This window comes from Thalassophryne amazonica, chromosome 7, assembly GCF_902500255.1.
Source record: "Thalassophryne amazonica chromosome 7, fThaAma1.1, whole genome shotgun sequence".
NCBI lineage: Eukaryota > Metazoa > Chordata > Actinopteri > Batrachoidiformes > Batrachoididae > Thalassophryne > Thalassophryne amazonica.
The window spans coordinates 34,721,105-34,737,261 of NC_047109.1; the positions used below are offsets into that span (position 1 = coordinate 34,721,105).

General features: G+C 40.2%; 1 protein-coding gene across 3 annotated transcripts in view; it reads left to right on the forward strand.

Annotated features, from left to right (window-relative positions):
* megf8 (multiple EGF-like-domains 8) overlaps positions 1–16,157 on the forward strand; it is a 122,690-nt gene that overhangs the window by 10,032 nt on the left and 96,501 nt on the right. For all 3 annotated transcript variants that reach the window (XM_034173997.1, XM_034173998.1, XM_034173999.1), the window contains exons 6-12: positions 1,624–1,712; positions 6,134–6,347; positions 8,013–8,196; positions 9,011–9,156; positions 9,263–9,373; positions 9,479–9,630; positions 11,819–11,920. In XM_034173997.1, the coding sequence (XP_034029888.1) occupies positions 1,624–1,712; positions 6,134–6,347; positions 8,013–8,196; positions 9,011–9,156; positions 9,263–9,373; positions 9,479–9,630; positions 11,819–11,920 (998 nt within the window). The remainder of the gene's footprint in view (positions 1–1,623; positions 1,713–6,133; positions 6,348–8,012; positions 8,197–9,010; positions 9,157–9,262; positions 9,374–9,478; positions 9,631–11,818; positions 11,921–16,157) is intronic.

A 16,157-nucleotide genomic window follows, 5' to 3' on the forward strand; every position in this document is an offset into this window, starting at 1 on the left:
AAACATGATACCTTTTCTCCCAATAGTCCATTTTCTAATTTAGGCAAGCCTGTGCCCACTTTGTCTTCAGGTGTTCTAAGCTGAGATTGTGTTGGTGGGGTTTCTGGCAGGACCTACAAGCTGTTTTTAAAAATCCTTTTGTTGTTGCTATTGAGGGAAATGTGTAACTGAGATGATCTCAACCTGATCACAGCCTGTTTTCTTGCCTCACTTAGAAAACTTGTTGAATTAATAATTTTGAATATATATATCCTTTCATTAAACTCTTATACCGTGTTGCAAATATTTTAAAGTAGACCTGCATTGAAATAAATGCAGTCAGATCTTTGGACCAAAAAATGACTTATATTTACACATAAGATCCTTCTGAATGTAGTAAAGTAAATCTGCAAGCCCAGATCTGTCATTCAACGGAGAAATCTTCATTTAAAAATGACAAATATACAGCTAAAATTTAGCCCTCTGCAAAACTGTCATCACATCCGGGACGCTGCCAAGACGTCAGGGAGAAGACCCTATCCCAGCATGTATTGCGCGCGCCAACTGTAATTTGTGGATTTACATCAGTTTGCATCTGCACCTTTTTCTTGTCTTATACGGAAGGATCTACTTTTTTTAAAAACTTCATATTGTCTTGCGGCATGTTTGGTGAGTACGCATTTCTTTTATTTGTGCTTGAAAATTATTTTTGGGGGACTTTTTCATATGCCCGTTTGATTGAGTGGTGTCGCATTGAAAATCTGCTGTCTTTCGCCTCCCGTGTTACTGTCGCGGGGTACGGAGGCAGGACCCGCAAAGAATTCAATTCCTTAAAAAGATATAAACCTCTCTCAGCGGGCACGGAGCTCTGCGGCTCCGATTACCGAGACGTGCGGTGCTGCGGATTTTGCCGCAAGAAGTCTGTCCTTGCGAGCAACAGGTGTCACCAGGCGCGCTCCGCATCAAAACGGCGAGCGTAGTCTCTGGACTTGTGCCAAGTTGGCTGCCCCTCCATTCAGTAGACAGAGAGGTGGTGCCAGCTGCACAGCAGACACGGGGGTGTGAGTGGCCCGCTTTGGCATTTACCGAGCCCGCAGACTCGGTAAGCGCATCGGAGGCAGATAGCGAGGCGTTGGGGAAGAACGTCGCCCGCTGTCGATGTCGCCGCTGATCTGAGCATGCAGAGCTGTATCTCACATTCATTGCAGCTTACTTTTGGATGCTGAAACCAGGATGTGTATAACAGTAACATTACTAACAGATAAAATCAATTTCAATGCGGGATCGGACTGAAGGCGCCAGCGCGCCATCTTCTGCCGGACGTCACTGCAATGTCCCGGATGTACAAACAGTTTTCGCTGAGGGCCAAATTTTAGCTGCAAATTTGTCTTTTTTAAACGAAGATTTCTCTGCTGAATTACAAATTTGGGCTTGCAGATTTACTTTACTGCATTCATAAGGGCCTTAGAAATACATATCAGCTATTTCTTTCTGAGATCTGACCACATTTATTTCAATGCAGGTCTACTTTAAACACTTGATTACAAACATAATGTGTTGTTCCAGTACTACTCATATGTGGTAGTGGTTTTGATGAAATAGGTAATGTGCTAATGCTTAATTATTGCCTCTTTTTCCTCTAAGGGTTTGACCTGAACAGAGCTCTAGGTGACTTGATCAAATACAACTTCACATCTAACCAGTGGGAGAGCAGATCTTATGGCCATTCACCTGTAAGTGGTTTGTAAATGTGCACGCACTCCTTCTCTTGTTCTCTTCTTAGACAACTTATACAGTACATTTCCAAGCATTTAAATAACATGTTTACTGTCAACTTTTTGCATCCTCATCCCTCAAAGTATGTATCACTAATAAATAAAATGTCAAATGTGCTGACTATTCTTATTATGAAAATATTGATTTATTTCATTTTATTTTTGGTGCTATATGCACAGAGAAATTACGTCATAAACATGGGGAAATTAGACTGATTTCACCTGCCTCTCATAAAAGCTCAAAAACCTCTAGCTGTGAGGAATATGAATTTTGGTGACGTCCTCTCAGGTCACGCCTCTGAAATGAATGGACCAGTGGGTGTAATTTTTTTTACACTGTGAAATCAGTGTTTTTTGTGGACTTTGACAGTGAAAATAGTTACAATGTGCATTTTGCAAGGTTATAGTCACATGACTAGTGTTGCTTATTAGGTGGACATATTTTCCCAAGATAATATTTTGAGGAGGAAAGTGAGTTGTTTGTTTGTTTGTTTTTTTTTTTTCATGGTGTTTTGTACAAACAGCCGTAAGTGAAGGCCAGCATAGCGTGAGAATGGTCTTCAAAACATGATGGATCTAACCATGAATTTAAAAAAACTCATATTCTGTTCCTATGTTAATGGATTCATGTCGCGGACATTAGCGTGGTGACATCACTTCCTGGTGTCACTAGCTGCTATCTTTGCTTTGTTTTTGGCCTAAATAACACCTTTCTCATATATTATGTAAAAGTAAAGTAAGTAAGTCCCTTCAGCTGCTCTCTTGTTTGCACTTGGGTTCGCCACAGCAAATCCAAGGTGGATCTGCATGTTGAATTGGCACAGGTTTTACGATGGATGCCCTTCCTGACGCAACTCCACATTACATGGAGAGATGTAACAAAGTGCTGTACAGTAGGGGACATAAAAGGCAACAAACCACAAAGTACAAATAAAAACAAGCCCCCCCCCCCCAAAAAAAAGAAAACTAAAACAAGTAAAAACAGTTAAAACAACCAAAACAGATCGATAATCTCATTCTGGGTTAAAAGCCAGTACATAAAAGTGGGTTTTAAGATTGGTTTTAAAAACAGAAAAAGAAAAGTTAGTGAGAAATAAACACTTCTAAATCTGAAAATGCTGTTTTTGGAACCTAATAACTCGGTTGAGACGGCTACTCGTTTAAGAGGAGTATCTGGTACGGATAAAGCATTTTTGACGAGCACGAGCATGATCCGAATAAAACTCATCAATATCTGTTCCCGTGCTGAAGGAAAATTCTCATTAGCTAATTGACTGTCTTCACGCTCTGATTGGCCAGTCACACGCAGCATCCGCCCTTCCCTACACAGACACGTCTCTCTGCAGCTTCTCACACACACACAGACAGGATCTGATGTCTCTCTGACCTTGGCTGCCTCACATTTCTCTCAGTATTCCTTAAGTTTTCTTCAGCTCGCCTCTTTGAAGTTACTTGGTGAACTTGTTTCGTATTGTACTCCGTGCTTTTGACATGACAGAGCTGAAACGGCTCCTGTCGAGTTGCGCCTCCACTCCAGTCTAGGTTTTCTATTTATTTATTTATTCATTCATTCATTTATTTTTTAACCATTTGTTTGCTCTTCATTTTGTTGGTGATATAAAGTCAGTTGCAAATTTGCAACTGAATGCAGTGCTTTTGAGAAGAACACAGTGAACAAGGCTGACATATTATTTCCCCGTTTGCCATCACTGGATATTTGCATGAATCACCAAGTTCACACAGATCATTAATAAATAAAAAAGTCTTACAGACCACTTACACACATACACACAAAGTAGCCTATAGTCATATTTTTATTGAATATGGTCGCATGCAGTATCTGACACTTTCTCATTGCAGTTCATAAAAATAAATTGGTCAGTTGAACAACCTCTCCCTCTCACACAGTCACTCAGTCACACACACATGCACACACAGACACACACACACACACACACCTTAATCAGTATTGTTTAACTTTGTGTCGAAAAAAATGCCAAGAACATTATGTAGTAAAAATAAATAAATAATTGGGAAAAAAAATCGCAGTTTGACCATAAAATTTTTTTAAAAAGTTGTGTTGAGTATGGCAACTCTTGTTCATGCAGTAGTAGTTCATAATTTCCTACTACATTGAATGTCAGTTCTGAGGCTGTTCTGTTATTCATTCATACACTTAAGAATATTCGTGTTCTGAGTTTATAAAAATCTTGTTCTGTAAAATAGTTCCTTTACTATTGTGATCAAAAACATTGAATCTCAATTCTGAGGCTGTTCTGTAAATAGTTTTCAAATAAACTATAAATATAGCAACGTCTGATCAATCCATATCAATTTCAGACTTAAAATAATGTACTGATTTAAGCCCCAGCCATTCTGGGTTAAACCACGCCCACTTCCGGTTTAGGCCCCGCCCAGTACGAGCACAGATATGGATACAGTTAATTTAGATGGTTGAACAGATACAGATAGTGGTGTACTCGCTCATCCCTACTAATAACACCTCTGGAGTTATTTATAAGACATTTTGTGGACGCCAGCATGCACGTTAACTTCCGCTAACTCAAAGCTAAATTCCTATGGAGTTAAATTTGTCTCATTAATACCTACAAATGCACAAAATGGGTGATCTATAAATATTCCTTGATTTGCACAATTTCTGCTCTTGTCAAAAGCTCGTGTACACGCACACTCAAAGCCTCCTGCAGATGCCGTTAAAACGTAAATATTGTTTTTGATTGATTGAGGGCCTTTATTGAACATACAAATTGTAAATGAGACAATAGGATCTTAATTAAACAGCTGAAAATTATAAAGAACACAATGCTCATACAGCCGAGGGTATTTTAGCATTACGTTATATTTTTATTTTTATTAGCTACATCGGGACTCACACAAGTTAAGACTTGGAAGTAGTGATTCATAATCTGGTATATAATTTTTTAAAAGACAGTGCTGATTGGAATGCAATGTGCCCTTTAAAGTTTACATTTACAAGAAATTGGGTTTTGGTAAGGCAACCACAGTTGTGCCCTAAAAAGCATGGTTTCTTTTGACGGCCTTGTGGTTTTTATATATATATATATAATAATATTATTATTATTATTATTATTATTAGCAGCAGAAATGCCCATTTGTTAGGATGCATAATACAAAAGTTAACAAATAAATAAATGCAGCAACCATATTATATTAGTCAGCGAATGAATTATTTGAAAAAGACTATAAATACTGGCCGTGGGCACTGTCATTTTTAAGGGAAATCAATGGTTATTGTCATTGTCTTTGAATGTGCTGTTGTTCAGTACTTTGCTGAAGGGAGTTGAAGATGTATGTAAGACCGAAGCCAGTGATATAATTTAAATATGTATTCACTGGCTTTTCCTACAGCGTCATCATGTTTTTCTTTCATTCACTCACGCCCAGTTATCCTCATCCATGAGGATTCTGGACACTTTGACGGACAGCCTGCATGCCAACACATTTTTTGTTGTTGTTACTCTTATTGCTTGTGTGTTGACACTATGGCTGCCCAGAGGCTCGGCTGGCTGCAGCTGCTGTGAAGGCCTTTTTTCTCACTTGGGAATATTTTATTACAAATATCTGTATTAATATGTCTTGTTGTGTCGTTAAATCACCAAAAGGGATGATCTAAGACATGCGTTGTATTTGCAAAGTGTCAAATTAGAATGTGACCTAATTTTGGGTTTGTGTGGAGTTTGCGCATTCTCCCCGTGTTCGCACTGGATTTCCTCTGGGTGCTACAGTTTCCTCCCACTTCCAAAAACATGCATGTTAGGTGAATTGGTGACTCTAAATTGACCGTTGGTGTGCATGTGTGAATGTATTTGTTCATCTATGTAGCACTGCGACAGACTGGCATCCTGTCCGAGTTGTACAGCCCTTCACGCCCTATAATTGTTGGGATAGGCTCCAGTCATCTGTGACCCTTGATTGGAGTAATTGGGTATAGAAGATGGATGGATGGAATTTTAGCTGCTGACAGTATTAGTGTTTGTAGCAAGCTGCTACAAACACTAATACTGTCATTCATGGTGTTAGGTTGGATGATTACAGAAGAAGTAAATTTTGATGCCCACACTAAAGCAAAAGATTATGAGAACCACCGCTCAGCCCCAAAAATAAGATCTAATAAACACGTAAACCAAGGTGAGCCTCTTAGCTGAGCTTGTTGGTGTTCGGGCTTCTTTTGTCCTGCCCAGGTCATATGGTCTCACCTACGCTTCTCTTTAGCCATATGTGAGCTGCGCACACACATACACACAGAAGGACACACACGAGGCATTTTATATATAAGATTATTATTATTGTTTACATATTTTTATGTAGTTTTTGTCTTTTTCTATCCTATGTGCCAGGCGGCTCGCCACTCACATACAGCAGTGGAGTGGATGGGCAATATGGTTGTTTTTGGAGGGGAGCTAGCCAGTGGCACTCTGGCCAATGATGTCTGGATGTACCGGCCACATCATGATGACTGGCAGCAGCTTGGTTTCTCATATTCACCTGGAGCGCCTAAATTGGCCAATCATGCTGCAGCTGTAGTGGACACCTATCTGTATGTCTTTGGAGGTACGTATCATTATTTGCACCAGATGATTTCTGTTTAAATTTACACAAGTTTGAGTCATTTTGTACCAGCTCAGAAAGCCAGCAACTTGTGTATGTAGTTTAATTATTGTACACAATGTATTCAATGAACTTGAAATATGCTCTATAGAGTAAGAAAGAAGCACATGGCAAAACAACAAAAACACGTAAAAAATGCACGAGTGCAAGAAGCCTAATTTCAGCCAATTTCACATATTTTGTTAGAGGATACAGCCCTGCAAACACAAGCACCTTCACAGTCACTCACATCAAAGTTATGGTTATGTATGTGGGTATCAGTTGTTTCTGAGGAATGCCAGTCTGGCTGTCTGTATTTCACATACAGTTCTATGCAAATGTTTGGGCACGCCTGCTAATTTTCATGATTTTCCTTTATAAATCATTGGTTGTCTGAATCAGAAATTTCAGTTAAATATATCATATCGCAGATGAACACACTGATGTTTGAAAAGTGAAATGAAGTTTCTAGTATTTACAGAAAGTGTGCAGTAATTAAAATTGGGCAGGTGCATAAATTTGGGCACCCTTGTCATTTTATTGATTTGAATACATTTTGCACTAATTATTGAAACACAAAATTGGTTTGTTAAGGTCATTGACCCTTGACCTCCTTACACAGATGAATCCAATCATGAGAAAGGGTATTTAAGGTGGCCATTTGCAAATGTTTCTCCTCTTTGCATCTCTTCTAGTGAGTGGCAACATGGGATCCTCTAAACAACTCTCAAATGACCTGAAAACAAAGATTGTTCAACATCATGGTCTAGGGGAATGATACAAAAAGCTATCTCAGAGATTTCAGCTGTCAGTATCCACTGTGAGGAACATAGTGAGGAAATGGAAGACTGCAGGCACAGTACTAGTTAAGGCCCGAAGTGACATTTGCTACCTACAGTAAAATTTGGAGGTGGTTCCATCATGCTGTGTGGCTAGTGCAGGTACTGGGAATCTCGTTAAAGTTGAGGGTCACATGGATTCCAGTCAGTATCAGCAGATTCTTGAGAACAATGTTCATGAATCAGTGACAAAGTTGAAGTTGCGACGGGGCTGTTTCTTTCAACAAGACAATGACCCAAAACACTGCTCAAAATCTACTAAGGCATTCATGTAGAGGAACAAGTACAACAGTCTGGAATGGCCATCTGAGTCCCCAGACCTAAATATTATTGAAAATCTGTGGTGTGATTTTTAAGCAAGCTGTCCTCAAACCTGAGATGTTCTTAAAGCAGAATGGTCCAAAATACCTACAACCAGATTCCAGACTCCCATTGGAAGCAATAGGAAGCATTTGGAGGCTGTTATTTCTGCAAAAGGAGGATCGACTAAATATTGATGTATTTTGTTTTCTGTTGGGGTGCCCAAACTTTTGCATACTACTGTAGCTTACAAAAATGTGTGTTTTTTTTTTTTTTTTTTTGGTCAGCTCATACAATGTTAGCCACTGGCCCATTTAATTTTAACATTTCAGAATCTTTATATCTCAGTACCTTCAAAGTATATTTATTCAGAATTACTCAGGAATGGTTGTCGCATTCATCTGTTGACTAGGCATGGAATGACACTGATCTTTAAAAAGATAAACACTGTCCAAGATACCAGCTTTTTTCTCATCTCCTTACCTCCTAGGTCGTACTGAGGAGGACATGTTTTCCTCATCTCTGTATCGGTTTGGCCTGCTTGGCTCTGGACTATGGGAAACAGTTGAGGCTACTGGTGGGAAAGCCCCAGCCACTGCTGGCCACTCCCTGGTGTACCACAGCCCTTCCAGGACACTGCTGGTGTATGGTGGTCACAGGCCTACCACTGCCAGGTATACAGTCATGAGCAAAGGTTGGTAACTGACACACAGTTAAGATGAGGAGCAGGAGAACACGAGTAGTTAGATGGGTCAGCGTAATGTCTTCTAGCCTTAATAGTAATGGATTTTGAGGATAGTCCAGATGTGATATGTTTTTATATTTGTAATTATCTGTGGACATTAGAATCGAAAACATTTTTAACCATCAGAGCGAAGAAAATGATCTCTTCAGACAGTTCATTCATTCATTTTCTGTACTCACTTACTGTAATCAAGGGTCAAGGGGATGCTGGAGGCTATCCCAGCAGTCATAGGGCGAGAAGCAAGGTACACCCTGGACAGGACACCAGTCTTAATTGCAGGGTCACATATAGACAGACAAACTCATACATACTCGTGCACACACACACCTACGGTCAATTTAAAGATTCCACTTCACCTAACCTGTATGTCTTTGGAAGTGGGAGGAAGCCAGAGCATCTAGAGGAAAGCCATGCGAACACTGTCTGGAAATGGGGCTAAATCGTCAAGGTGTAACAGCTGCATAACTTATTTGATGTATCCAGCATATTCGCCGTATTTTTCATATGTCAGCATACACTGGCTAAATCGTCAAGGTGTGACAGGGCCCTTAATCTGTATTGTCCCAGTCCACCCCAGTGTAAATGGATACTAGTTGTGGCTGAGGAAATGAGCTGTGTTGGACTTCACACTACGGTATCCAGGGATAAGAACATTTATGCACCTCAATGTTAGTGTCGGACCTACTTCTTTTTCATCGACTTTACTGAAGCGCTCCTGTCATTTCCATTTTGTTTTATTCAAGGTTTAGTGTGAGGGTGAACAACACTGACGTCTTTCATGTGGATCGCCGGTTCTGGACATCCTTCCGTTCCCGTTTTCCATCAACTGGCCCACGAGAAAGGGCCTTTCATTCAGCCACTGTTATTGGAAACTACATGGTGGTCTATGGTGAGCAGAGTCACCTGTGAGATGAGGATGTAAACAGATTTGATGCGTGTAAATGGGTGTGCCTTTTTTATGTTTCTCTCTTTGTCTTCTTACCTTTCTGTCTCAGGGGGAAATGTACATATTCACTATCAAGAAGAAAAGTGCTATGATGAGGAGATCTTCTTTTACCACCTGGGCTGTCATCAGTGGGTTTCTGCAGGAGAGAGCTTGTCATTCAGTGAGTATCATTATCTTCTCAAACTCTGAATGTTTTTGACACATTTCTTTTCACTTGCTTCAGTAGTCAGTGTCACTTTTTGGGGGGTGTTTTTTTCCCTCTAAGGTGGGGAGGATGTGAGGGGACGCTACTCACATGTTGCTGCAGTGATGGAGGGGCGGGTGCTGTTGGTCGCTGGGGGTTACAGCGGTGTTGTCCGTGGAGACCTGGTGGCTTACAAAGTTCCCCTGTTTGTCAGCAGTGATCAGGGTGACCGGGTGAGTCATAAGCCCCTTTTTCCTCATGAGAGAAAACACTCCTGTGACAGATACAAAGATGGTCTGGAAGAAGTAATTGTGAACATGGCTGTTGGGGCCGCCATTTGAGTGTATGTGTTGAATTGAGTACTCTGAGAACCTTCCAGCACTACACTGTCTTCATTTGTTCAGGTACACAGGAGTAAAAGTATATGTCTTTGGAAAGGCTGACAGAAATTCCTGTCAAATGTGAAGAGTGATGGAAATTGAGACAAACTATAACTTCATAATCAATAAATGTCAGTAAACACCAAGCGGTAAACCACCCTACTAGAAGAAGAAACAGTTGCAGTTGCTCGACTGGTCACTTAAGGGTGGTTCCTAAACAGAGCACACTCCCATAGGAGTCCATTTTAAAATATCTAACTTTGTTGTAGAAACAAACACAGCATGGTACCAAAAATAGGTTTTGGTCTTGATACAGTTTCCTGCTCTATGACAGCTGTATGGGATGGGTGAATGTTTTTCTGACTTCTTAGTTTAAGATGTTTTAAGCCATAACATTCTGTAAAATTAGCGATGTGGTCACTTTGACAGCGGCTGAGCCCAGCAACTCCGTCTCTCGTACTGTCTGACCATAGCTCAGAGTCTGCTCATTGTAGCTGCTCGCTGTTGTGGAGGCTGTATCTGTCGTTTGGAGTATCTTATTAGAAACACCTGGGCCTGGTTTCATGAAGCGGTCTCATCTTGTTTAGTTGACTAAACTCATTTAATCGACTAATCTTTTGACATTAGTCGTTGCACAAAGCACATAGTTGACTAACGTTTTGCGTTAGCCTGCTACAGTTTTTAGCCTGCTACAGAAGAGGCAAATCTTATTTTAGTGAGTAAAACCTCTGTGCCTTACCTAAAAAAAAAATTGGCAGCCATCATGTACCACCACTTGATGGAGCAGGAAGGAAGGAGAGCCTTGCGGTAGGAGCGGATGTTCCAGGACCAGAATAATCCATTGGAGATGTTTACGGCCGGGAGTGCTTCTCCTCAGGGCCTGGTTCCAGCCATGGTTGTAGCAGATAACCAACCCGGAAGCAGTGTTGCCGCAGTTACTTTGAAAAGTTACTTTATACAGTTACTTCATCAGCAGCTTTATGCAGTTACTTTATTAGCAGCTGCCGACAACTTGTAACTAATAAGTAATGTAACTAATAATCTAACTTGGTTACTCTTATGATTATGTAATCAGCAAAGTAACTAATAGTTACTTTGCTGATTACACAATCTTAAAAATAACCAAGTTAGATTAATAGTTACTTTATTAGTTACATTCAGCAGCTGCTGACAAGTTGTCCACAGCTGCTAATGAAGTAACTGTAAAAAGTAACTAATAAATAAATTTTCAAAGTAACTGTGGCAACACTGCCAAGAATGAAGCAAAACTCTCGTGAACTGTAGGTGTTTCTTTGCATTGGCACTCGAGAGTCCACTATGCCCATGAAATTGTCGACTAATGTTAGATGGCTAATCTGCAAGTTTAGCCTTCGATGCGAAATGGAGATTGGACGGCTAATGTTGGGTGACTAAGTAAGTATAATAGACTAAAAGATTAGACTGCTTTAAGAAACCGCTCCCTGGAATAATACGGCTTGTTGTGTGGTGAAACATCCTAATAAATTTTCTAAGACGTCTCTGCTGCAATATTTGTGTTGAGTGAAACTCTTGAATGTTGTATGCTAACGGCATTAGTAGCTTTAGCAGCTTTTGGTAGCCAGATCTGTAATGCATTGTTAATGCACAGTTACTGTGAAAATAAGCAGCTCACCACTTTTAATTTCCACACAAAGCAAATTGTAGAACTACAGTGCAGTCCCCAAAACTATGAATTCATAAATACCCAAACCAAGGATAGCCTGTTAGCTTAGGTGGTGTGGACTGGAAGGGAGGCATATGTTCAGGCTTCTTTTTTCACACACTGAGCCACCCACACTTCACCTGTTTATGCATTAGTGAATTAGTCGTCACATTGCCAGAATCAGCTTGGCCACTGCTGTCAACATAGTGATGCCCAGCCATGTGCTTCATATTATATGGGCTGTTCAGGGGCACTGTAGAAAACCTGTGGGTGACGTTATGAAGGTTTTGCCCAGTGTGTATACATTCTATGGGAAACACAGAAAAATCGTGTATATTTGCATTTGTGTTACTTTCTCAGGATGCTGTTTGTGCTGAGGCATTAGATGAGAGCATGTGCCTGAAGAATCCAGAATGCAGCTGGTGCGAAGGCCGCTGTCGAGAGTACCAGCCCACCAATCCGGTAACGCTTCTCTCAGCACAACCTTTGTACAAATGCACTATGGGTAAATATGAAAATCTTATTCTAAAGGCCACTTTTGTACTTCTGCACTGCTGCATGTTGGCACCGTGCCAGAAGATGGTTGTGTGTCTGCTAACCTTTATGGTTTGTCCGCTGGGACAGCGGTACAGCACAGTGGTGCACGTCATAGAAGAAGCAGGGGTTTGCAGTCTGCTATTGCTTTATTATCAATGTTGTTGTTAATGTTAGGGTTAGTGTTCTGAACTTCATCTGTGTTTCTTAAACACTGATGTAAACATCAAACTCCTCAGTGTTCTTTATTATTTTGTTCTTATTCATACTCTATGTGTAGGAAAGACAACAGGCTTTTATAATTCAGCAGAGGTGCAAAACAGCTCTTCAGAAAGTCTTTGCTTCTTTTGATTACTCAGTTTCTTCTTACTTTTTTCAGTCAGAAGCAATGTAGACATGTAGTAACACAGGAGTAAAAACATGCCTTTAAGATGCTTACAAAAACTGTTTTGGTGAATATTTGAAAACTCAGTTTGTTGAAGTTCATATGAAGTCTGTTAATTGAACAGTGGTGCAAACCAGTGACCTGTAGTGATGTCATTTGAAATAGGTGATTTATTTGCAGGCTGAAAACTAAACATACCAAACCAAGGATTGTGTGATAAAGTCTGAGACATGCATTATTTTAAATGCTAAACTGCTGCTTGTATAATCAAGGTATATTCTGGAAATGGTCAGTGAAATGAGGTACCATACATTACACAAGATATAAGTAGCACCAGAATATAAGCCGCATCTGTCCAAAGATGCCTCTTGAAGGGGGGGGGGGGGGGGGGGTGTTGAATCAAATGTATACTTTGCTCCAAAGTATTATGTTGCACTTTTTTTTTTTTTTTGGTATGTCTTCTTGCATGTGTACTTTTTAACACAGCATTTTCCTGGGGGTGACTTTAAACATTGGAAAGAATTCATGAGCACATGTACAAATCAGGTTTTTAATTTGGGATTTTTATTTTGTGTGTGTATTATTGACAGGAACTTTTTGTTTGCTGATTTTCCTTTTGCTTAGTGTGATGGGGACAACTCCATATAAATAGTTGTTGTTGGTGATTCATTTTCTGTACCCGGTTGCTCCAGTAAAAGGTCACGGGAGAGCTAGAGCATATTCTATGCATGTCTACTGGAACAGATGTGTATTAAGCATGACCACTGCCCACATTTAGTATTTTTTTCTGAAATCGATGTGGAACAACATTCAAACAAAGTACTTTGAATACTTTCTGGATGTACTGTATTTGTTCTAGGGCGTGAGGCAGGACCACATATAGACAGACAAACACTTTCACACTCTCACACACCAACAGCCAAGAGTCACCTATTCACTGAACCTGCATGTCTTTTGAAGTGGAAAGAGGCTGGAGCGTCCAGAGGGAACCCACACAAACACAGTGAGAACAAGCACCCTCCACAGAGAAAGGACCCGGTGGAAAGTGATGCCACAACCTTTTTGGTGCGATACAACAGTGCCAGTCATAAAGCCGCTGTGGTGCCCTGATTATTATTAATATTTAATAATGATAGCAGATTTGTAATGTTTTATGTTTTGAAGTCACAGGACCACCTAAACTAGTAAAAAACACTGCAGGTTTCTTTGGAAAATGGTGTAATCCAGAAGGAATATGGATAACTGCCCACAATAAAAGGCCACTCTGAAAGGTGCAGTTTTGTTTTACTGGGGGGGATACCAGTCAGTGTCAGTCAGCGAGTGTAAGCATTTGCCCACTCAAGTCGGTTACGACGACGAACTGGAGTCAGGTCGAGACCCCGATGAGGACGACGAGCATGCAGATGAGCTTCCCTGAGATGGTTTCTGACCGTTTGTGCAGAAATTCTTTGGTTATGCAAACCGATTGTTTCAGCAGCTGTCCGAGTGACTTTGCTCAGACGATCTTGGAGGTGAACATGCTGGATGTGGAGGTCCTGGGCTGGTGTGGTTACACATGGTCTGCGGTTGTGAGGCTGGTTGGATGTACTGCCAAATTCTCTGAAACGCCTTTGGAGACGGCTTATGGTAGAGAAATGAACATTCAATACACGAGCAACAGCTCTGGTTGACATTCCTGCTGTCAGCATGCCAATTGCACACTCCATCAAATCTTGCGATATCTGTGGTATTGTGCTGTGTGATAAAACTGCACCTTTCAGAGTGGCCTTTTATTGTGGGCAGTCTAAGGCACACCTGTGCACTAATCATGGTGTCTAATCAGCATCTTGATATGGCACACCTGTGAGGTGGGATGGATTATCTCAGCAAAGGAGAAGTGCTCACTATCACAGATTTAGACTGGTTTGTGAACAATATTTGAGGGAAATGGTGATATTGTGTATGTGGAAAAAGTTTTAGATCTTTGAGTTAATCACATACAAAATGGGAGCAAAACCAAAAGTGTTGCATTTATATTTTTGTTGAGTGTATGTATGTGTGTCAATTCTACATAAGTAAGCCGCACTCATCGATAAGCTGCGGGTCTCCACGTTATAACGAGATATTTACACAGAAAGATTTTTTAACTTTTAATTAAATATGTGCCATAAATGCTTCTCTGTCTTGGCGCAACATGTCGAAAAAGTCATAGCGCCTCAATAACGTCTCATTTACCACAAGCTCCATGTGATCCTGGCTGCACATGCGATGAAATATCAAGAAAAAGTTTTAAAATGACTCAGTTCTTCGTGTAGAGCAGGGACACCGTGTGTGCGCGCTGGATGACATGCGCGTCAATATTTATGTCTAACATTTCAAGGAAAAAAGAAAAGAAAAAAAACAGGAAAATAAAATAACTACAAAGTGCCGCAGAGTGACTTTTCTTCACTAAAACGCACAGGTAAGATCTCATATTTACACTGTGTGTGTGTGAATTCACAGCACATGAGGAGCGCGGCTTTCAGGAAAATCAGTTGACAGCGTCAGTTGACATATTTATTGTTTATTTGAGAACATTTTATTTAACTTATTACCAGGCAGCACTTTGCAGTTATTTTATTTTCCTGTTTGTATAATGTTTCAATGAATTGTTGGTTTAAACTACAAGCAAATTTATTTATTTATTTATTTTTTCTTATTTTGTTCCCATACTGTACCGAAAATGAACCGAACCGTGATCTTAAAACCGAGGTGCGTATCGAACAGTTAGTGTTGTACTCTTTAATTGTGAGCATCACTGAGTTTTTAAAATGTTTATCACAAAGCGTTCTCTTTTTTTACGACATCGTGTAAGTTTTATAAGTCCGCGGACACTGATCTGTCTGTTACAGATACAAATCAGTTTCCTTCGATCCGCGGAGTTTCGCGGAGGAAAAATGCCACTCAAAGCGTAGCTGTTACGACAGTTGTCGCAAAGCAGGACTGGTTGGTTGCTGTGGCAACGCTGTGTGTCTCCTGCGCGCAGCTTAAGCTAAACTTAGCATGTGGACATCTCAAACTTTTAGAGCTTTCAAGTTTTTAAAATAAGATTTGTGCAGCATGTCTGTGTCACGGACCGACGTCGCACAGAGAGAAGATGGTGAGAAAGACTGAAAAAGTCTGATAAGGACAAGAATCTGTGGAATCGTCGCTGACTTCATCAACACACCTGAAAGATAAAAGAAACGGGAAAAGTGAACTCTCAGGAAAACACGGTAAGAATTTTTCTCTCCCTGGAAAATAAACATTCTGCTGTTCAAACAAGATTTTAGACAAGATTATGTGACTTTTTTCACTAATCTAGACTTTCTTTCATTGTAAAAAAGACATTGTGGCTTTGAATGGATTTAGGCTGCATGAATTTACACAAGAATATGTGACTTTTTACTATAAGGTATGTTATTAATATTTTACCATGATGTTCCAAATATTCTACAAGCTTTAGCTGTGGTTTTTGAAATGCTGTAACAGTCTTTTCAGTCTTAATAAATTTCATGTAGTTTAATTGTTCTGAGTTAATGCATAATTTGGTTTACAATTAAAAGGAAAATCATTCCAGGTCCTACTTCCACGTCATATTCTGTTATTCCAACATCATCATTGACAGGTCAAATAAAAGGTTGAATATAGGATCATTTAAATATCCACTAATTTTGAGATTTGTTCTTCCAGGAGATGCTGAAAAAGTATCATTAGATATAAATTCCGGGGTCCCACAGGGCCCTAGACCCCGGCTCCTGGGGAGCTGTACTCCCTCCCCCA